This window comes from Rhamphochromis sp. 'chilingali', assembly GCF_963969265.1.
Source record: "Rhamphochromis sp. 'chilingali' genome assembly, chromosome: 4".
Taxonomy (NCBI): domain Eukaryota; kingdom Metazoa; phylum Chordata; class Actinopteri; order Cichliformes; family Cichlidae; genus Rhamphochromis; species Rhamphochromis sp. 'chilingali'.
The window spans coordinates 21,746,193-21,770,300 of NC_137948.1; the positions used below are offsets into that span (position 1 = coordinate 21,746,193).

At 38.5% G+C, this 24,108-nt stretch overlaps 1 protein-coding gene across 1 annotated transcript; it reads left to right on the forward strand.

Annotated features, from left to right (window-relative positions):
• The first annotated feature begins 750 nt into the window (after window positions 1-750).
• On the forward strand, window positions 751-23,118 carry ugt8 (UDP glycosyltransferase 8). The gene is made up of 6 exons (XM_080881366.1): window positions 751-907; window positions 5,418-6,250; window positions 10,293-10,435; window positions 16,553-16,629; window positions 17,668-17,887; window positions 18,958-23,118. The coding sequence occupies exons 2-6, from the start codon at window positions 5,420-5,422 to the stop codon at window positions 19,334-19,336; spliced, it is 1,650 nt and encodes a 549-aa protein (XP_080737492.1). The 5' UTR covers window positions 751-907; window positions 5,418-5,419; the 3' UTR covers window positions 19,337-23,118.
• The last annotated feature ends 990 nt before the right edge of the window (window positions 23,119-24,108 follow it).

Genomic DNA, 24,108 nt, shown 5'->3' on the forward strand with positions numbered 1-24,108 from the left:
GGAGTTAAGCAAGCCCACTTTCCCAAAAGCAATAACAGCAAAGCAGCTAATATCGGGTATAGTGTGCATATAGTGCTGTATTCCTGTAAATAGATGATCTGGGAAAATATATATTTTATTCACACTGTCATCAGCTGATATCGTTTGATTATCCATTATAATTCTTCTTACTGTTAAAACAAACTTACAAAGCGGTGGAACAGACGGCGTATTGAAGTTGTTCACACCCAACATTTAGAAGCGTTTATGAGTTTCGGTGGGCCGAGTGTTGAACACCGGCACCATCAGGAACTAATTAGAAGCACACCCACATAAAAGGTGAGAGAAATAAAGAAATCTTTTGTAAAGGGTGCCTTATGAAGTGATACTACGAGACCTCATAATATCCGGTCATTACACAAGTCCAAACTTACTGATTGTGGCTACAAATAACAGTAAATAAAAGTGAATATAATTTAATTTTCTGCTTGATTTAATCGATTTGAATTTAAAAGACTTAACATGGCGCCTCCTTTTCTACCTTACCTTCGATCGCTACGCTCATTTAAAAAAAACCCAAAAAAACAATACAAAAACCCAAAACGATTGTGTCAACACAAACTAAGTCACCTAGCATGTAGGCTTACCTGTATGGGCTGTTATACTCCACCGCTCCGTCGTGTTTTTTCCCTTCTTTCTGCCACTCCCTTCACTTCCATCCTGCAACACAGATAGCCCCGCCTTTCGGCCACTCCTGTGTGGGACTCTGAGTTTAATGCTCCCTCCGCTCCTTCTCGGTTGCCGGGGGACGTGTTTTACTGACTACCTTTTGCGTTGTTTCTACACGACGCGTAAAATTCTCTTCAGGAAAATCGAGACTGCTGCAGTTTCACCTTTAATTTCTCCCGAACTACACTGAAGTCCCCAGGTAAGGCCAACCCAGGCGAACTTTTAGTCAACAGGTGCTTTTACCTGGTTCGCCCATAAAACTTGGCAGTTTTATTTTTTCATACAGGTGGCTGATATTGATGAAGATGACAGGTTACAGGCTACTTTCTTACCTTTTCTTTTAAAGCTCAGCCGGCTGTCCCCATCCCCCTCGAGGTGCAGGTGTAGTCAGGTTGCTATCTTATGCTGTGTTCACGTCCCTTGCGAAATATCCACGCCGAAAATGTCTTTCTTTAGCCGAGAATCATTGTTTCGCATTTTTTCCTTAAATTTAAAAGCTGATCCATTTTGCAGAGTTGGATATATATATGTGTGTGTGTGTGCGTGCGCAGCTTTATTCATATATTTTTCCTCATAAAAATATAATTTTTGGTCCCTGGATTTTTGCCCTTCTTGACTTGAAGGATTAACCTTTTCACCCATGACTTAAGCTATGATCGATATATATATAGAGAGAGCTATAAAACATATAAAGACCTGTAGAAATAGGCAAACACGACCACTACTACATTGGTGTTTTGTTTTTTTTGGGGGTTTTTTTTTTTAGTTAGCTTACTTATCACACATGATATCAAATCTGTTGGCCGGACTTTTACGTTCCATTACAGATGTTTAGAGTTTACAGTTTAATATCACGTGTCCAGTGGACTGTCTTATATGACCTTAAGCTAAGGTATTTCAATACCAGGCGTAAAGACGGCGATTCTCTGTGACTTTTTTTTTTCCTTGTGGGAGGGTCAACATCAGAGCACCTGTTAAGCCAGTCCTGTTCCTCCGACGCAAAGTGATCACCTGACATTTTTCTTTTTCTTGACTGCTCAGTCTCTGTCAGGCCAGAGGTAGTTATGTCACTCGTGCGTGTGTGACAGTCACTGCTAAACAGACCAAAGTAAGTCCAACTTGAATTTCGATTGGGATGAATTTCGTCCTCAGAAATTCTTTGCGGTATTGATTTAACAGTCAGACTGTTGGTTTGTGTTATGACGTGTGCCTTTGCTCAAATCTTACCCTTATTATAAGGGATAAAAGGATATCCCTCCTAGACTGTGACAGCCTGCCTTACTTAACAAACTGTGTTCCCACTTACTTAGGGCCAATCCTATTTTGTTTCCCCATTGATAATATTTTTAAGCAAATAGGGGAATTTAATACCATCACTATCACATTCATCACTTCTTTCTTATTTCTGGTTCACCTCGGTTGCTGGAACACATTGGCTTTATCCCAGTCTCCTTTTTATTTTATCCTTCTTTATTTCCTGACACAATGTTTATCTCTTGAAAAAGACAGACCATGTCTGACCACATTGATTGGTGCTTCCTTATCTGTAGTTCACATTAATGAGATACCATCACTGTAAACTCATTCGCGCTGTCTTTGTTTATTTGCTGACATAATGTTTTAAAAGACGGAGCCTGTCTGACCTGTTCTCGTGTAGCAGTGCCATAATCATGATGAAAGGGAGGGAGCAGTAAGGGTAGTCGCGTGTTCAGAATCAAGGTAAAGGTGAGGGGAAAATACCTTATACTGGACAAAAAGCTGTGATTTTTCCCTTTGTCAGTGGAGAACACGTTGTCCCTGAGCAGATCTAAAGGCTCTTGACCTTTACTTATTTGTGAAGTGCTCTTGCATCACCTTCCATCTTAGAGTTAACAGTACAAAGTATTGTTTCCAGATATCACAGAATTTCAACTAACCTTTTATATACTCGACCTGTTATAACTTTTCACACATATGTGCACTTGCATTTTTTTTGCTGATGACACTTGTATGCAGCCACTAGGCCCAGATACGTGTTGCTATGTCAAATTTCATTATGAGGGTTTAACCTCGGGCATGATTTAAAAGAAAAGGATTGCATCACACCTTTCAGCAGGTTACGAAGCCGTCTTCCGCCAGTAGTCACCAGCTAGCCGAGCAATAGGACTTCAAAGCTACCATCATCTGGATGTCTGAACCCATTTAATCTTTTAGATTGTTTTTTCTTTGATTTTTCTAAAATTCAAGCGTTATTACCTCAGGCTAGCCAGTCTTGCCCTTCAAGGTCCTCAGCTGGGTTCTTTTTTCTTTTTTTTTTTGCAGCAAATAAACCTAAGACCAGTTTATCTTGCTTCACTTGAGAGATATGAGCCAAAAATAAATAGCTAAAGGCTGACTTGTGTTTGACTTAATATCAGCTCTTGGACGTCACTTCTCCGCTCTCACCAGGGTGAATTGAACTAATGAGCCCCCACTGTGGAAACAGCAAGGGGCCTCCTGCTGTGTTACATCCCGAAAACGTTAGTCTGCATTAGAGAGTGTTAATCACGGTATAATTACCACATTGTGGCACTGATTGGATAAAAGTGCTTCCTGCCAAAACTATACTTGGTTTGATTTTTAGTAATGCATAAGACATTATGTGTGCAGAAAATGCTACAAAACAGGGAACCTGAATGGAAGACTAATTTTAAGATAATCACATAGTTAAAGTCCCCCCCTCAAAAACTATTAAATACTTTCTTTCTCAGTTACTTTTGTGTTGATTTTGAATAAAAAAAATACAAATTATTGTGCAGAAGAGTTGTTATGCTTAGTTTTTTTTTGTTTTAAGAAATATTTTGTATGTCTGAGCTGTCAGATATTGATCATGCATCATATTCAACGACTGAAACCATTTTTTTCCTGTTAAATAACTGTAATTTAGCATCTTCATCAAAACAAAAAACGGAGTCTCTATCTTTTTGATTAAAGAGGTGGTGCGTTGTGGAAGATTAACTGTTGCAGATACATTAAATTTAGATTTTTCTTTAAATGACCAATACTGTTAATTTAGAGCAGCTGTGGCATAAGCCTTACATTGGGTGGTGGACTAATAAACTTGTTAAACACTGTACAAAGTTTATCTCGTTAAGCTTAATAGTTTATTAATCATTGTTAATTATCATGTAAATCTAAAGGAAATCAGTATCCTGCATGGGCAGACTAAGACGTTAATTGTAGATTTGGAAAATGCAGCCATTACTGCCTACATCACATTTGTCTGATTACCTTTGTATATTTTAACAGCGGCTTAGCTCGTAAGATGAATCGCACAATATCAAAAGTATCAACATTACACTGATTTATCTCCCAGCATTCCCCTGCTGACTATTATCTTACAAACTACAATAGCTGTCTTCCCAAGGTTTGCTCTAATCTTCCCCATCTCATTTTGTCTCCATCCATATAATCCCATAATATTATATCCTTCAATTCTCTGAATCCAGATCACTTCCTCAGCTGTCCCTGCACACACGGTAACCAGACTCCATTGTTGGTAACCTAAGTCATGACGCATCTTAGTCCTCAGTAGACATTGGCTGGTTTCTATAGTTACCATCAACAGTCTGTGCTGAGAAGTGTCTGTAACAACATGCTGAGGCTATTTTAATGCAAAATGGTGACATCCTTTAGTCCTCTTCATACCTTGCCTTGAAGAGAGAAACTCCATATTGTGATTAAACAAGTGTCTTCCTATTATGATTGAATGCTATAAGGCGAGCAGAATCAACAGGTGCAATTGTAATACAATCGGGAGATATTACTTGTGCCATGACAAAACAAAATGTAGGAGATGTATTGTGGGGCAGAGAGGATATCATAAATGGCTCACCCTTGAAAGGCTTCCAGACCAACATACAACTTTCTATATTCATCTATAGGTATTTAAATAGCACCCATACATTTCCGTTGGATGTCATCACCACACAGCTAACTGTAGCAACTTATGGGTTAGGCACTGTAGATAAATGTAACCCGCGTAGTGGACGACCCTCCATAAAAAGGCTTTCACTGTTAATCATTAATCCAAATGAGAGGGGCCGAGAGAGAGAGCAAGAGAATGGGTGTAGGCATATAGGGCACAGGCTATGAAATGGAGGCTCAATAATAGTTCTTTGTGTTTGTATTTGTGAATAGGGCGGCTGGAGGTTCAGAATGACGTTGGTGCTACCCACACCATGTCAGCGACAGTTGCGCACAGGGTGATTAGAAATGGAGCGGTGGAATCGAAGTACGTCAGAAGAAAGAAGAAGTTGATAAGGAAATGTAATGTTTTGATGCCAGAAAAATGAAACGGCACAAAAGCTGAGACCTTGTAATTTCTTCATATGGATTTGTATGTATGAGAGAACTGAAAGAAAATTTATACAGCAGAATTCATTTCCAGGCTTGAAGTTCAATGAACAGGAAATAAGAGTTTCAACTCTCTGAATCATGCTCTGCTGATAGAGATAAAGGTTTATCTCAACTAAATAAACTCGTCTAATTAGTAATTTTCCATCAGCCTCCTCCTTGAAGGTGCAAAGCACACAGACAAGTAACTCCTAGTAAACAAAGTTTTATGATGCATTGCTTTTGGATAAACGGTGATCTGTATCTGTATTATAATATTGCATTGGAATGTCTGTACTGTGTATTTTGCAGCTGTAATCCTAATATTGCTCTTTTTATTATTATTATTGTTTCAGCCATGCTACTACCCTCATCACTCCTACTCCTCCTGGGCCTCCTCACATGGAGTCCCAGTACGACAAGAGCCGCTAAAGTGATTGTGGTCCCACCCATCATGTTTGAATCGCACCTCTACATCTTCAAAACGCTGGCAACAGCTCTACACAAGGAGGGCCACGAGACCCATTTTCTAGTTTCAGAGGGTCGTGAGGTCCCGCCCTCTCCTCACTACCATTTACAGCGCTATCAAGGGATCTTTAACAGCACCACAGCTGACAATTTTCTCCAATCCAAAGTCACCAACATCTTCTCAGGCCGCCTGACATTTCTCGAACTGTTTGACATTCTTGACCACTACTCTCAGAACTGCGATGCTGTCGTTGGCAATACTGAAGTAATGAATCGGCTGAAAGAGGCCAAGTTTGACCTGCTGCTAGTGGACCCCAATGAAATGTGCGGTTTTGTGATTGCTCATATCCTGGGTGTGCAATATGCTGTTTTCAGCACTGGCCTGTGGTACCCTGCAGAGGTTGGAGCCCCGGCCCCGTTATCATACGTACCGGAATTCAACTCGCTGCTGACCGACCACATGTCCTTGATGCAGAGGATTGCAAACACAGCTGTTTACCTCGTACAGCGCTTTGGAGTCCATTACATCGCACTGCCCAAGTATGACCGGATTATGAAGAAACACGGAGTAAAGCCTCAAGTGGCCATGGCTGACTTGGTGCAGGGAAGCCGGCTGTGGATGCTGTGCACTGACATGGCTCTGGAATTCCCCAGACCCACCCTTCCACATGTGGTGTACATAGGTGGCATCCTCACCAAGCCTCCCAGCCCACTGCCACAGGTCAGTACCAAAAGGGACACAAAGCTGACGAGCTTATTATGAGGGTTGTTCTATTTTGTCATGTCCAAGAGAACTTGTGCAGTCTCCTTTTGGCTAATGCAGCATTTAAACAGCTCGCACAGCAAGGTATTTTGATACATTGATACAAATGTGACCATAGTCTTGAATCAGTCCTTATCCTTCATATGAAACACTGCTGACAGTATCATAAGAAAGCAGCAAATGTTAAAAATCCAACAATTATTGCATTCAAATTTTCAGGTGTGTCACCTCACGCCTTTACATGTCCTATTCTCTTGTACTCAGGCCCAATGCTAAACTTGTATTTGAGATAGGCTTATTCATTTCAAGATCTGAACAATGGAGCCTACATTTCATGAATGCATCTGCATCTAGTGCTCACAGAGGCCTCTATAGGAGCCTGAGCATAAAATGAGCGCTCTTATGCACTGGTGACAGAAGCACTGTAGTACAGCTGGCTCATGGGAACAGAGTTGAAACAGGTCATTATGCAAATATGTGTCTTTATTGGTCAGAATGGGAAGCTGCATTGTTTTTCTAAGTATTATACTAATATTAGTATATTAGTATAATTAGATTAATACAGTAAATTTTGTTATGGGTGTGGTCTGTGTTTGAGAACCCTGAAGAGTTATGAGAGGTATTATAAAGGCATGAGAAAGGACATACTCCTTATTTTTTTCCATTCTTTAGCCTAAATCCATTCTGCAAACTGTTTCTCTTTTGTCACTGAATTATTCAGAGTTAATCAAAGACGCAGCCCTTTTTCAGAAAAGGCCTTAATCTGTTAAACTGTAGTATCATTAAGTAGAAAATAATGGCTAATCCATGTTTCTTATAGCCAGTCATAAGATAAAAATGAAATCGTCACACGAGAATTTGGAGCCAATAAAATGTTGGCTTTTTTTTTTTTCCAAAATAGTTGCCGAGTAATTAACCACTTGTTGAAAAACAACCCTTTGGGAACTTGCAAAAGCTTGGCTGCAACGTTCCTCTTGAATTTTAATCAAATTCACACATCTCTAGTTAATGAATTGTTTTTCTGCACTTTTATCTCTTGAAACGACTTCGTCTTTATGTCTTCACAGTTTGCTGTTATTCACACTAGCTAGTTTCCATTATCTATTGTTTTTTATCACTTGTGATATTTTCTAATCACAATGTGCTACAAAGTGACCCTTTCTAGAAAAGTCTGGTGTGATGATTGGTTTAGGTTCAATGTACACGGCAGATTTTGAGCAAAAGGGGGAAGGGTGTTGAGGAGAGGCGGGTAGTGATGGGGGGGTTAGTCCAGCGTTTGGACATTGCGAGCGCGGGCTGTCGGTATCTGCTGCGGAGGGTTTTAGGAATGCCACACCAGCCAATAGGGAGTATTGTGCAGTGTTGTGTGGAGGGTTATAATGGAAGTGGAGGGAGAACGAGGTCATTGTTCTAACCCTAACTCTGGGGACACTGAGACTCTTTTATGGGGTCACTAAGGCCGTGTTGTAGGGACAGTAGGGGGTATGCTGCTGGGACACAGAGCCCAGTGTGCCCGTGAAGCTGCTCTGTGCCAGGGCAGCCTTAGCTCCTGCAGCTGGACCGTTAGCCTCCCTCTCTCCCTACTTGTCCGGCAATCCTGTCTCTCCAACATGGCTGCTCCCTGATCGGTCCCCAACCACTGTTAGTCAGTCCATCCTCACTTTTACAAAAATATATTTTACTATTGGACAAACTAATGGTTTCTTAAGTGCACATCAGGACACGCCCCAGGGTTGGGTTAATATCCAACTGCCTGTTGTCCTTTCAACAACCTGTAAGAGCAAATATATTTTTAGAGATGTGTAAATGCCTGTAAATTAATAAAAAGCTGGGCATAACATATGATGCTAAAGTACACAGACTTGTTGACATTTAAGGTCTTCTTGTATGACTTTTCCTTATAATATTGCTAAGAATCTCAATAACTGTCAACTCTCAGCTCTAGCTCAACACAACCTAAAAGGAGACTTCACATCTTTTTAAAATTAATTACCTACCAACTGAAATTCTCAGACAACTAAATTAGCAAAATAAAATGACAACAATCACAGACAAAAAAACAACTGCAAACAGCCAACATAGATTAGTCCAGTCATCCAACCCTAGCAAACCCAAACTCAAATGACTGTTTGTCATGATTTCTTCTTTCAAGTGCCTGTTGAGAAGCACTGTAGTCCAAGTAATGGCAGGCTGTTACTAAAAAAAGAAAAACACCCCCCAAAAAACAGCACCACATGGCAGAGTGTTCCATGTTGCAGGTTTGCTCATGGACGACTCCTCGTTTTTTACAGGAAGAGTGCTTTAAAAGCGTATGGTATTGGATTTATATGTAGATTTGTGGTTATAATTTGCTTAGTGTAGTTTGTAGGAACCCGTGAGTTCTGTTATTTCAGTTGTTGTGCTGATAGTTTTACATCTTTTATTTGAATAGAGCGAGCATTTAAGGTATTGGATGGTCTCTAATTAGGATAGCTAGAATCTTAGGTTCAACACATCAATAGTACTCAAAAGTTGTTGTTTTTTTTGCTTTGTTTTTTTGTAAAAAGGCTTTACTTGGAAAATGATACCATAAAAGGTAATGTTTTAACCTTGTTGTAACTCATAGAAATAATACTATACCTTGCCAGCCTCAAACTTGCAAAGACTGTTAAACATTCAATTAGTAATTATAACTTGGAGCACAGAAATACCCAACTTGGCTTTAAATAATACAGAAGTGCTCAAAAACAAACATTCATGGGTTAATGACGTCTGCTCCAGTCCACCATTATGGATAACTATACTCAAATTTATTGTTACCCTGGTGATTTCACTCTCCTACATGGCCAACTGTAGGCACCAGGGTTGCTTCCAGTAAAGGCAATTCAAATGAAGGGATCTCTTGAAAGGGATCTGTGACATTGCTTCTTGATAGAGGCCTCTGCTGAGTTTTCTTCGAGCAACAAGAAGTCCTGTTTTTCTTAGAAACTTTAAATATATCAAACCTTAGAATTTCAAACTAAAATGTAAGCCTGCTTTAGCATCTACTTGCCAACCAGTTGGAGAATCCACTTTTGTTTTTTTCTCCCACTGACCCGTGGTTGTCAGGTGGTAACTGATTCTGTCTCTTTGGAGCTTTAGCAGTTATCATTTTCACCGTGACAGGCAGCAACCCTCCTGACCATTTAGGAATATACATTTGTTCCTTGCAATTGGTGATTGCCTGTGGTTGCTAACTGGCCTTTACGTATATTACCATCTATGTGAGTTTATATTTTGAATAGGTGAAAATGTGTTATAAAAGACTTGTGTACATATTGAATGTTATTTAGCGTCAGTTTTTCTGGGCTTGGTTGCTGATGATCAGGAATGACTAATGTTTTTTGATTGCACCTATATCAACAGCTCATACACAGAAAAATCTGACAGTAGTACAAAGTTGATACTAAATGGTTGAGGTTGTAGAGTATTACGTTTTTTGTTAATTAACATATAATTTCATTCTAAAAATCAAAGGATCTGAGCTTAGATGCATCTCTACAGAGTTTTCAGGCTGGAATATGTTATTGGGTTTTAGAGCCTCTGTACTTATCAGCCTTCAGACATGATTACCGGTTGTTCTAACATTATTAAAAAAGTAGTTTAGTGTACTGCGTTTTCATATTAAAGTTAGATTGTAGCATTTATTCAGTCTTATACTGTCATCCTACATTTATATGCAAACCTGTCAAAATGGATGTGCACAATAAACTCTGCTATGTCAGTACAATAAATGCTATCGTCACATAGGCGTGACTGCAAACCTTCGCAGATAACTAAAACAGTGTTTAGAGTTTATGTGACTTAGTCATGCTTTATTGACGCTGATGTCATGTATTTGTTCTTAAGGCTCTAAAAGAAAATCCTGAGTTAAATTGTAAATTGAAGCACTTTCAAATATGAAATACATGTTTTTTTTTCTTTCTTTTTTTTAAAGCTGTACTTTATCCCTCCCTGGTCTTTTTTTCTCATGTTCCTACAGGGTTTTGAAGACTGGGTGAAAGACACAGAAGAGCACGGCTTTGTAGTTGTGTCATTTGGAGCCGGCGTAAAGTACCTTTCCAGTGACATTGCTCACAAACTAGCAGGTGCCCTTGCCAGACTGCCCCAACGTGTTATCTGGAGGTAAAGAATCTACTTTCAATTTAAAAGATGTGAATAGAACTTTCTAAAACCTAAAATTAACAACAGTCTTCCACTAGGCATTTTTTTTTCTTTTCTGTTTCTTTTTTTGGTTGTTTGTTGTGTTTTATGGAGAAACCTGCAGTGGTGGTAAAACGTGTATGCGCTCTTCCTGATTTTCTGTGTTTCTGTATGTTTGTCTCACTTAAATGCTTCAGATCATCAACCAAATTTAAATATTAGACAAAGATAACGCAAGTTAACGTAGTTTCTAAATAAAGGTGTTATGATATAAATTAACTGCTGTGTATCACATGTTCGGAAAGCCACACCTGTTCTCGATAATCTCGAAATGATTTAAATAAAACCTGCCTGATAAAGTGGAGTAGACCAAAACATTCTCAAAGGTTAATTCAGGAACAAATGGGAAACAAAGTAATTGGGATCTCTCAGTCTGGAAAAGGTTATGAAGCCATTTCTAAAGCTGTGGGACTCCAGCAAACCACAGTGAGAGTCATTATCCACAAATGGTGGAAACATGGAACAATGGTGAACCTTCTCAGGCCGACCAAAATTACAAGAACGGAGCAACGACTCATCTAAGAGGTCACAAAAGACCCCAGAACAACATCCAAAGAACTTTAGGCCTCACTTGCCTCTGTTAAGGTCAGTGGCCATTACTCCACCATAAGAAAGAGACATAACATTTTTTACTAGAGGTCATCTGGTAGATCAAATAAAATTGCGCCATGAATGCTGAAACTTGTTCGTGCCACAGTAAAACTTGATCAGTTGACAGTGACTTTATAGTTTAAGGATGGAAGTACCTTTGCAATTTTTTTTCCTTTCTAAATTTAGCCACAAGTAATTCAGCCCGAGTACTGCTCTGATAAACACACTTTTGCATATGTGAATGAGGTGCAGACAATATATGACCATGTGACACGACAGGAGCTACTTCACTTTTAGCCGCAGAACTGCATTTGCAGCATATTCAGTTCTGTTTACTGCTTTCAGGATTAATTAATAACGAGAGGTAGTAGTTTAATGTTACATTAAAACCATCCATCAACCTTTTAATCATTAACAGGTATATTTGAAAAGCTTGCCATTCATTTACCACATTGACCCACATTTCTATGGATATTTTAACTAAATATGGGATAAAGGATAACTATTTGGTTTAAGGAAATTTTATCACATAATAATACTTTTTTTTTGTGTAATGTGAATCCAGGAGCAAAGTACTGATTTGCAGTAGATACACTTAACATTACACTGATGGGTATATAATGCAGAACAGGCACCTGCATGTAGAGGGTTGGCAGCTAGTTTGTAGAGGCCTGACTACACAGTTTCCAGTGATGTCATGCAAGTGAACTGTTAACCTTCCATTATGTTTTCCTCTGTGTAAATGCAGGTATGTCACTGCATGCTGTCTTTATTAGGTTTTAGGTCAGAGATTTAGGTTTTCTTGTCATGTTTTTTGTGTTCGGACTGCAAGTACAGATATTTCAGTGATCAGTCTTCATTTTATTGTAACACTTAAGTCTTAAAAAGAGATAATACCACATTGTGCCATTCCTTTTCTCTCGAGTTGGCCTTTGTATACTATCATCACACGTTTAAATCCCACACGTGGTGAAAAAGAAAAGGCAAGAAGTGCAAGGATAAATTTCAGAGTCACTAATAAATAAATAAATAATTTAAAAAAAAGACCTCTGTGCTGACTTTACTGATTATCTTATTGGGATTGTTTTCTTTTCTTTTGGAAAATACAGATTAAACAGATCGCTAAAGCTCAAGGCGAAATAGGACTCCTTTGTTCTTGCCGTGTGCCAGTTTATTCGTGTTAGCTTACTGACCTTCTGTGTCTTAGTAAAATGAGGCCATCGTACATATGCGTGACGTCTTTTATTTAGTTTTGGTGAGAGAGGTGGTAAAGAGGAACAAGTGAACTTACCCATGCAATGTTAAACTGCAAGAATTGACTGTTGTAAAAACTGGGTGGAGGGACCTCAGATGATTCCATTGTGGTTGCAATATTACCTTGATGACTATTTAAAAAAAAAAAAAAAAAATGCGGGTTGTGTTTATGTGTGCAACATTTTATGATACGGATTCATCTCTTTTGTTGCGTATAGTAAAATGAAACACATTCCCTATTTTCACTTCCCTAATTTTTCATGGTATGATAATCAGGCTTTTTATACAGGAATCTCATCACAGTAGAGAACAAACAAGATCCTCTTTTAAAGGGCAACAGTTATGCGATATTGTATGTTAATGCAGCTTTTAGTTTCCCTTCTAAACTAAGAGGTTAAAAAGGAAGAAGGCTGATGACGGTATCAGGGAGCCAGCCAAATGAATTGTGTCATTGATAATTGGCTCCATGAATGTAGGCTTTGATGGGCAGGACGGTGAATTGGTGCTTTGTTAAAGACAGATGAAAGAGTTTGGGCTGGGGAGGGAAGCAGACAGAGATGGACAGATGGGAGTCATAATGTAGCATGCATATGCTGAATTTGCGGAAATGCCTCCCCACACAAAAAACACACGAGTATTTAGTCAGTGGCATGATCTGCATATTTTTGAGTCGAGTGCATTATTTTCTTTATTGCCGACCAAGAAGAGAATTGAAAATGGTATTTAAGTAATGAATTTTAAATTCAAAATAAAATGCAATGGAATTGTTTTATTTTTGATATATTTAAAATGAACCAAGAAATTCTAAGTATTATTTTTTTTCTGTCTTGGAGGTCAGGGTGCCCCAGAAATAAACATGAGACCTAAGATGATTAAGTTAATGAGTTTTGCTTCAGTTTTTAGTTTGTAAACACTACCTTTAAAATGTGCTGTGTACATATAAAGTGGTGGCAAAATTCAGGTAGGCTTGCTCGGTAAACTTTGCATGTCTTGTGGCTCTAGGAAAATGTCAGCTTATTGGAAAGACTTTTGTTATTTAAGTAAACATACTGTTCCAAGCAGTAAGTCACGTGGCACAACCGCAAGGAATTCCACCCGATCAATGATGGTGATGTTCTTTGAAGCTCTATAGGTACTTGCAATGCTTATGTAATTTTGCAACAAAAAATTTATGTATCACTGTTCTATGTCTCGGGCGCTGTAGACAGTCAAAGGGATTCTTGCCAGAAATGTCAGTCAGAAAAAATATGTACCGGTAATTAATTTTAATGTTTTGCTTCCACCACTTAACATTTTCAATGTCAAAGACATAAAAAAAAAAAAAAGTATATAAAAAAATTTCTATTGACGCTTACATGCAGACATACACAGGCATTTAGAAGAACTTAAACACCTGTGAGTACAAAAGCACTTTTGCTTTTCAGCTTTTGTTGATGCAAATCAAGTTCATTTGTCTAGGTGCTTTCAACCTCAAGGTAATTCTAAATGCTTTGCATAAAACAATAGATCAAGAGTAAGTACAACTGTACGTTGTGTTGTTTTTTTTAGTTTTTTTAACATTTACTTTTTAAGTTGCACAATGTGCAGAACAAAAAAGCCCAGTTAACATCCCTGTCACAACTGCAGATTTGGGGGGCACTGATTTAAAACCACTGCGAGCTGGTGTAATCCATATAGCTAGTTTTTGTCATTGAATTAAGAAATATTGTTTTGCACATGTAAACATTGATTAAGTTTATGTAATGGCTTAAAGTCCCCTGGAGATATGGTTTGCAGATTTGTGTTTAAGTTGCATAATTACAGTAAGAAATTTTTTACAAACTTGTTTCTTTTTAATTTTCCTTTTATTTATTAATTTTTGGTTCCCATGATTTAAGTTTGAAGTAGCATGCTGTGGATCGTAATGTCATTTTTGTCTGTACTGAAGTGCTACTGCCAGTTGACACAACTTCTCCCTGTTACTTAGATTCAAACCAGTTCAGTACTGTGCCAGAAAGACACACCCACATTTCCAGTCAGTCTAGAAGTATGTTAAAAATTTTCTGAAGTGTGTGTGTTTTTTTTTCTTCCCTGATATACGATAACCAAAGGCATTTATAAAACTCATAATAAGCGTATCTACATTTAGATTTTTTACCATGATGTAAGCAACTGCATCGGCAACACTTGAAATTTTAGATCGAACATTATCAACAAAGTAGTTGATTGAGGCCCAAAGAAGCACGAGTGTGAAAGAGAAGTTCAGAATAAATAAATCACTGGTGTATTTCATGTCGTTTTGGCATCACCATTTGGTTAAGCAATATGTCTCCCCTGATCAGTTGGCGATATCACAGAGAGCCAGAAACCACTTGACAAGTGTTTTAGTGACCAGTAATTTACTTCTACACTTTGCACACAGAAACTTGCATAGAGGTAAACGATGTAGATTTATTACCTGAGAGTCAGTCCTAGAGTTTTTTCGTGATATTAAAGGTGTGTGTTTGTATTCTGTTCTCCATTTTTCAATACAAACATGGACCATAGCTAACAGATAAGCATAATACAAAATACTGAGGAAATACAGGGTATAGAGGGGTGCTGGGCTCAGCTGTGGCTCACAGATCAGACAATTTAACAATTTGAGTGAGTTTCTGTTCATTACAGATATGATACCAAGGAAAAGGACAAAAGACATTCAAAAGAAGCATGATAAAATCATCAGTGGGTTTTATCAATGTGGAGATGACAGAGCTTCCTCAAACATGATAGCCTCTTTTTGTGCACACAGCTTCACAGTTTGCTTCAAAGTTCAGTTTAGAGTCAGTGACTGTTGCGAGATATTTTTGAGAACAAATACATTCCACTATCTGACCCTTAGACAATGTGACCTCTTGTGTATGCGTACTTCTGTCTTAGATATGGTTAACTGACGATAGGACTCGCACCATTTAACAAAATTAACAAAGACTGGGCCGTTTCATTATCCAGGGGAAGTTACACATTAAGCCAAAGAGAAAAAGATTATCAGTAAAAGAATGTAAACCAAGACGAAGTAAACAAAAAGGTTTTTGAGGCTGGACAAAAAGGGGTGGGAAAAAACAGAAATAAGATAATGTTACCATGTGCTGCTAAAGGTGTTGGCAGGTGGATTGTAACAACTAAATTTGTTAATATAGGTCAGTGTAGATTCACTGTTGCCGTAGTATCGGTCTCATTTTTCAAAAGATACGATTTTCTATATTTTGTGCATGATTCATTTTGTGTATACGTTTTCTTACAGTTTCGAAATGACCTTGTCTGGCTGGCATTTACTATTATCCTCATTTACATATATCACAGCTCTTAGCAGCTAAAAAAATGCATTGACCAGACTGTCTCTTTAGTTTGTCGGTTATATCGTTTTTTAAAGTTAGTCACTGTGATTTGTCTGGCAGACTAATCCTCGCAATAATGTGAGGGATGAACACAACTCGCATAATCTTTATGGATAACTTCTGATCTCTTAGGACTAAACATCCAAATCTTTGTGTTAAAACACTACATTGTTTAAAAAAAAAAAGAATTTGACTGAGCACATTATTGTGGAAATTCACACTAATCACTAAGTGTTCATTAGCAATCAAGGTGAAAACCTGTGCAGTGAGTGTCGTTGTACACTCAGTAGTCCCCTTTTGTTCTTTTATATTTTCATAATTTTAATTATTTCCCCCCCCCCAGTGTCTTAGAAGTGTTAAGAAATTATACATTGTAGCAGAAAGAATCGCAATTAGTAGATGTGGCACTAGACTGCTTGAGCTACACAACCGACACTGTTTGCCACTGCACCACAGTGCGGAGTTAGTCACTGTGGTTGGAAACAGACTATTTCTGGCCCCACGCTCTACCAACCGTGCTCTATATTACTGACCTCATTTAGCATTTGAAAACTGCAATCAAGAGACAGTGTGACATGCAAACACTTGTGTAGTATGAAGAAACTTGGACTTTCTTACTTGATTTTTACTGGTAAAGTCTGGGTAGCACTTTAAAATAATGTCACACTTTATCAAGGTGTTAGCAAGTGCGTTATTCAATCTAATAAATTGTTACTTTGCTTAAAGCACCTCAAGATTTTTTTTTTTTTTCTCAATTGGCTTAAATTTAAGATTTTCTTCTCAAAACTAAAATAAATTGCTTCAATGTTTGTCCTCTGCATTGTTTCCTCCTCCTCAGATTCTCTGGCGTGCCACCCAGTAACCTTGGCAACAACACCAAGCTTGTTGATTGGATGCCTCAGAATGACTTATTAGGTAAGGACATGAGATCATTAAAAAAACGTAGCATCCAGTTCTTTTATCAACATATTTTGTTTGCGACTCAGATCGAGGTGATTCTAGTTAACTAAAACTGCAAATCAAAATACATGTAGTTAAAAAAATCATTGTTCATGTTCATCGAGAAATAAATTAAAAATATATAGACCATGTAATTTTGATCTTGTCTTTGCAAGATTAGTCAAATTTAACAAATATGAGCAGACCTCAGTGCATTTCCTAGAAACGGTAACACTAACATGTATGTGAGTTAACCGTTTCCACAAAGTGTCGTTTGTGTTATAATACCCGTTCAGACCTTCTTAAATTCTAATCTGATGAAGAGCCCCCATTACAATAATTCACAATATCAAATATAAAACATTAAAATTACAGAAATGAGTCTGAAAGATGTAAACTCACACTGAAAACTAAATGAAACTAAACTCAAAGAAAATAAAAACAAGATTTTAAAAAACTGTAGGAACTCTTCTGTTATTATATTTACCTTGAAAAAAGTAAGAACGTAAATTTTTTGTACTACTGCTTGATGACAAGTTTTTACACATCCCTCAGGAGTTGTTGGTTTCACCCTGTGGGTGTGGCTCACTAGGTTTTGTGTAGTATGGATCCCTTCTTCACATACTTATTAACCTCACTAGAAAGAATACACACAGGTTCATTGTGCCTGACAGGGATGAGGAATATGCCACATTCAAAGTCTGACAGCAAGGACTTGATTATGCGACGATGTAATGCCATTTTACCTGCAGGACACACACTAGGACAGTAAGCATTATAAAATTAAAAATAACAATGTATGTTTTTCTGTGGTGTTATGGTTACCCACTGCTCTAAGCCATGGTCATAAAATGTTTTCCTTTTTTTTTTTTTTTTTTTGGTTTTCTTTTTGAATGATGCCTGATGTGCTGCTGTTTCACTTTCTCTAAACTGTTTCTAACCTTAGCAAAACAGCCCCGTCAAAAACTTTATGCATAACATACAAAAAACCACCTGTTGTTTCTTGTCATCTAGGTCACGCTAACACAAGAGCGTTCCTGAGCCATGGGGGCTTGAATAGCATCTATGAGGCCATGTATCATGGTGTGCCGGTGGTGGGTGTACCTCTTTTTGGTGACCATTATGATACTATGACGCGCGTAGCAGCCAAAGGAATGGGAATCATGTTGCACTGGAAATACATGACAGAGGAAGACCTCTTTACAGCCCTGAGCAGCGTCATCACAGACACCAGGTTAGTTTGTCTTGTACTGCTTTGTGTATTATTGCTTTTATCAGTGAGATCTGATAAAAGGCTTTTAGGTTTTAGCTTACCTAAAACCTAAAACCCAAGTCAGAGATAACGGGTATTATGAAGTAGGCTGGGCTCTATGCTTGAGACTCCATTCATATAAAAAGGCGTTTTTCACAGATCATGTGACTGCTGTTCTGCACAAAATGATCCCTCTGAGTGAATGTTATCTGATGGTGCCGATGATGATTAAAAAAACCTGACAAAAATCTTTAATTAACATTAAAAAAATAACAGTAAAATGCAATTGTTGCGATTTAAGACGAGATTAATGCTGCAGAAAACGGTTAATCTGGTGATTTAACACACTGTGGTAAAATAAACATTTTAATTCAGTTTAATTACTGTCAACAGCGCTCTGTGCTGCTGTTTATTTTTAAGATGACAGCCACACATTAGAGCTCTGAAACTTTTAATTGGATACGTTTAAACATTAAATGTTACTGCCTAATATCGGAGGCGTGGAAATCACTTTAGTTAGTTGCCAGTTAACTTTATTGATTGAACAGATATTCTTGGTGTGTATTTTAGTGGCTGCAATTCAAAAATAGCTACAATACAAAAACATTTATATATTTTCTGCACATGTACATTCTGGCATTGCTACCTACAGTTCATTTAGTGTTTTTCATAAAGTATGTTTTAACAACCTGCACACGCATTCTCCCTGCAGAGAGTTTACATTGCTCTTAAAACATGCAATAAAAGAGAGAATTGGTGATTCTTTCGGTGAACCTAACCTCCTGACTAGGTTATGTGTTCAACAGTAGTTACTATGGTGATTTAGCAAGATAAAGAAAGCCACACAGGGAACTCTGACTTCGAGCTTTTCTTAGCGTCGTAGCACACCCCCTGGTGACCTTTCATGATATCAGGTCATTGTGATTTAGGGTGTCTATAATATTTCATATTTTAAGCTATATGTTGATTTGGTTGTGACTGCAGTGTTTGTTCAACAAATCTCCTTCCTCATTTTTTATGCCATCTCACTTTTCCTCTACCTACCAACCTAGGTACCGCCAGCAAGCCCGTTATCTCTCCAATATTCACAAAGATCAACCAGGCCACCCTGTGAGCAGGGCTGTTTACTGGATCGGCTATATTCTCCGTCACAACGGTGCGAGCCACCTGCGCTCAGCTGTATATGAGGTGTCCCTCTACCAGTATTTCCTGCTGGATGTGGTCATTACTGTAGGGGCTGCCATGGCTCTTGCGGTCTTTGCCCTACGCCGGTTGGCACGATTGCTGAGGGGCAGGTCCAGGGACCACAGCAGAGGCGATAACGTCAGAGATGATGGCAGCATGGCCAATGGACATTGCCATAATGAGAACATGGCCAATGGGAAACACAAACGCAACGGCTCCTTGAAAAATGAAAAGAAGATCAATTGATGCTTCGAAAGGTTAGGAGGGATGAGGAAGAAGTTGCCCTACAGACTCAGCTCTAGCTTTTGGTTCACTGGTTTTATGAAAGTTTGGAAAGAAGGCTGTTCTTAGGTCTGCGTCTAGTGGCAACTGCTACTCAGAACAAGCAAGAGGCTGTGGAAAGGATACACAATGCGTCGTGTGAGGACAGAGCAAGACATCGGGTGCTCAAAATCTGTGTGTGTGTGTGAATATGGGTGAATGTGTGTGTGTGTGTGTGTGTAATGAGGTATATTTAACAAAAACTTTAACAACCACAACAGCAGGTGCAGCAATACATCATTAAATTTGTGAATTCTTTGAGGATGAAACACAGGAAAGACATATTTGGGGACATTATTTCTACCCGTGCGTCTTCTTTCCTGCCTGTTCTCTGTCTTCCTGCCTTCCTTACCAGTGGAAGGATGATGAAGAGGGGGAATCTTGAGCGCCAACCCTCTCATCCTCGAAAAATCAAAACAAAACAAATTAAGATGGCTTTTGAAAGATTTAGCATTAAATGTTTTTAACTGCAGAAGTGTTTGGTGAACTGTAAATAGAGGGTAAAACTATTTATTACTGTACAAATGCATTTTAATGATCAGACTTTTTAACGCGTCTTATTTTTAATTTATTTCATATCTCGGTCGGTGTGACAGCACCATGTACACTCCGAATCCTTAGCCCACATCTGCACTCCACCCTTGTCCTTCATACTCGTGAAACAGACAAACAAAGAAACAGCTGATGGCAGCAGTCAGCGTGAGTATGGCCCAGTCTGCGTGTTCTTTAATTGCATTATCCACAGAATGTACTGTTGTCTTCAGGCTGGCCAGTTTGTTCATGCACTGTTTTCCCTTTTCACAAGGTGGTGCCAACTTGTGACTGCACTTAGCTGTGCGGTCTTTGCATTATCTCTTGACTGACTTTTGTTGTGGTAGAGAGCGACTCTGCCGAACTCTATGTGGCTTGTCCTTGTGAAAAGGTGATCATGTTTTTTTTTTTCTTTTTTTTTTTTTTTCTGCAGTAACGATATTACAATATTATGAACAGGCAAAGTAAAATCAGAAAGCTACTTAAGCTCATGTAGTGAGGGGAGGAGTCTGGGCATTACTTACACTCATGATTAGTTGCATCATCAGCCCCATATTTTAATTCTTCAGCCCTCATCTCTCTCTCCTATTTTTTGATGTCATTTCCAGTGCTACACTTCACTTTGTACATCATTCAACTATGATTCAGCTGTTAATGATTTGTTAATAAATGTTTTAATTCTAATGTGTTACAGATGTTTTTAAATTATTCTGTTCAGGTAGATTTCCACTCAGCGCTTCACTTCTGTAAATCTTTTAGAAATGCTGTTGAGGTTTATGTGCAAACTTACCTTCTGTAATTATATTAATTCTGAGTGTAAGTTATTCACATTCTGTACACAGTTACACAGATTTATGGGTACGCAGTGTGCTTGAATACGTGTGTGTGGTTGTTCTGGACTAGGATGGGTGCATGAATGAAGCACAACAGATGTGGTTCACGTGTGGTGTTTGAACAGTGGCACTCACAATATCAAAATATCAATATCAGTTCAAGTGGAGGCTTTGTTTTAATTCAGGGGTCCGAACAAAAACGCTGCATTAACTGTCGAAGTACAACAGTTTAAGCCTGTTTTCTCGGGCTCAAATATAATTGGTAAATAAAATAGTCATTCTTTTAATAAAGGGTTAAAAATTACTTGCACTCAGTAACTACTGATGCCTAGAACCCATGGACATGTCTAAGGTTTTTTTCAGTTATTGTCTTCAGTCTTTAGGTTTGCTTTGGAAGTGAAATGCAGCTTAATCAGGTTGAGATCAGAGGGCCGCTTCAGTGATTGCACAATATTCCAGGTCATTAACTTCAAAAACTGGGTTCATTTCACAACATGCTTTCGGTCATTGTCCGTCTGAACAGTTACCCAGTCAGCTTTGCTGCATTTGGCTAAATATGAGCAGAAAGTATCGATCTGTTGACTTTAGACTGTCCCATCATCAGTAAATACTAGTGACCCAGAGCCACTTGAAACCACTCAAGCCCATTCATTATATTGGCCTTACCGTGTTATGTTATTGATTGTGAGTTGTCCCAAATATCGTGTATCTTTTTTTTCTTTCCATCATTCTGGACATGGTCCGCTCTAAGTTTCAACCTGTTGAAGAGTGCAATTCCAGAAGTGGTCTGACTTTTCTAATAGCTTTTATGAAGTTTGGTTGGTTTCTTCTGGTTTTGGTGTTTTTATTGTATAAAGGATCCTGGGATCATACACCTGTTGCCTTCATTTAGCATCCAGGCTTATTTTCCTCTTCACCAAAACCCTGGTTTTTCTTTGTGTATCTAATGAATTTGCTTTGTTTTGGGACCTTGAATGAGGTCTGTTTCAGTTTTATTGAGATTCCTTTTGACCTCATTTCACAGCTATGATTTCCAAATGCAAATTCCATGCTTGAAATCTATTTTACCTGCTAAATTTATGGGAAGAGGAACAACAAAAAAAAAAAAACTCACCCGGTCTTTTCAATTATATCTGAGATCTTGAAAATAAGAAACTGCATTGGAAAAAAAGGTTTTAATTCTTTAGTTGTTCATGCAGTATTTTTGTTTAACCCTTTGATGATTCAATAACTGCACTTGAGCTGAATCTTGAAGAGTCAAGTCAAAACTATCCAAAACTCTGGCCATGACTGTATATGACCTAACTGTTGTCACTATTTCTACTCTTAATTTTTGCCACTGTGCCTGCTAATTGTAAATACAGGTAACAGAGAGGTATTTAAAAGGGAAAAAAGGATTGACATAGTTCAAACTATAGAAATAAACCCCTCATTTACAATGAATAATGATGTGTCAAAGTGATAACTGTCCCTGTGGGGAAATTCTCTTTTGCTGAGTTCAAAGTACAAGGCCAGTCGAAGATCATCTTTAGAGTCTGCAGGGTTTCATTATCCTTCTAATTTGTATTTTAGAAGGTGCTCGTAGGCATAGGAGAAGAAAAAAAAATCACGAACGTGGGATCTTTAGTTGATTTATCAAACTACCAAGCTACACATACTGTGCTTCTTCTTGTTCTTCTACCTTTTTTTTAATGGATGGAATCATAGCAGAGGGACTGTTTACCAACAACAACAACCTTAATGTAATGGCAACGGAACATTTAACCTAGTCAACGTTGTTAAGAACAAAATGTTCACAAATACTTTAAAATATTTCAGAGAAGTTTTATGACCTTCCTTTCTCTGTGAGCTATAACATCACTTGCACAGCCCAACCCAGCCCATGGTGGGTATGGCTGATGGGCCTGCTAGTGCTACGCAAGCTATGAACAGGATCTGAAGAGAAATGTTTGTAAAGATGGTTGTTTTTTTTGTTTTTTTTAGTTTTTTTAGTTTTTCAGTATTAATAATGTTGTACCCTACATACTTAAATGTCCCAACTTTATGTTTCAGTAAATATAAAGTCGAGTGTATCTGTTCTCGTGATGTCTATATTTTACCTGCTTGAATAACTGATCATTGCTCTGTTTTCTGTAGTGTACTAGCTTGTTCCCTTTGTCCACATCTTTGTCTTTCTCTTTAATTCCTTGTGTATTCTGCCGTCTTTTGCGCCATCCTTACCTGTCCTCACTTCACTGTAGTTGGTTCGACATTATTTTACTTTCATTTTAAATCTAGGCAAAAAAAAAAAAAAAGTCCTCACTTGTTCTGTCATGTGTGTCCATGTTGTAAATAGATTGTAAACAAAATGCTAATGCTGAATAAAAAAAGCATATTTTGTTTGCAGAGATGACTGAAACTTTTTTCCCGCGCTTCCTACAGTGTCGCATATAATTTCTCGCCAAACTAAAATATACAAGAATAAGAAAAACAAAATCATATCGTTATAAACTGTTACATGCCCTCGATGCCACTGTGCAGCAGTATTGAACAGAGGAGCGCATGCGATTCATGTTTTTGAGCCCAGACAAGGCTGATGCTGATTGCAGCAGTTGATGCAGCCAGTCTCAGTGTGATAGGGGATGTATAGGCTTTCTGTCTGGAATTGTTACCAAGCAGCAAGAGGCTTTTGTAGGTATCAAATGGTCGAATCATCTAAAGTAGCCAACTGCACATGCATGCACACACACGTGGATAGATGGGGTTATCTAATGCTGTATGCTTGTGCTGAGTGAGAGTGGGGGTAACAAAACACCCAGCTTGGTACTCTGCTTCGCTTACTTAATTATTCACTCTGCCTGCTGGGGCCTGCAGACCAACCAACCCCCACTTCTCCCCCCGCATGCACCCCCCCCCCCCCCTTTCCACGCACACAGACACAGTGACTCACAGTTTTTTAAAAAAAAAAAAGCATCTGCAGGTATGTTTAATTTACATTCTTCAAGTTGTTTTGTTGTCGCTGGTGGCCCTGTGTGGGCGCTCTTCTGTTAACTGAGACGTATGGGGGGGTGCTGATCAGAAATCTGATGTTGCAGAAAAACACAGTGGGCATCATTCATGACACCCTCCAGTCATTCTTAGCCACATTTCCCTCTTTATACCTTGCTAGTGCCTATTATCTTGCCTCCAAGGGCAATCATCAGGAGCTACTGAACACTTTGTGATGGACTAAGTGGGCTTACCATATTGAGTGCAAAGTCCTCCCTCTCTGCACAATATCTGTGTGATGGATTTGTCAATAGTATGAGAACAGGGTGTGCTGTGATCTTACGTCCACTGAAATCTTAAGTCTTT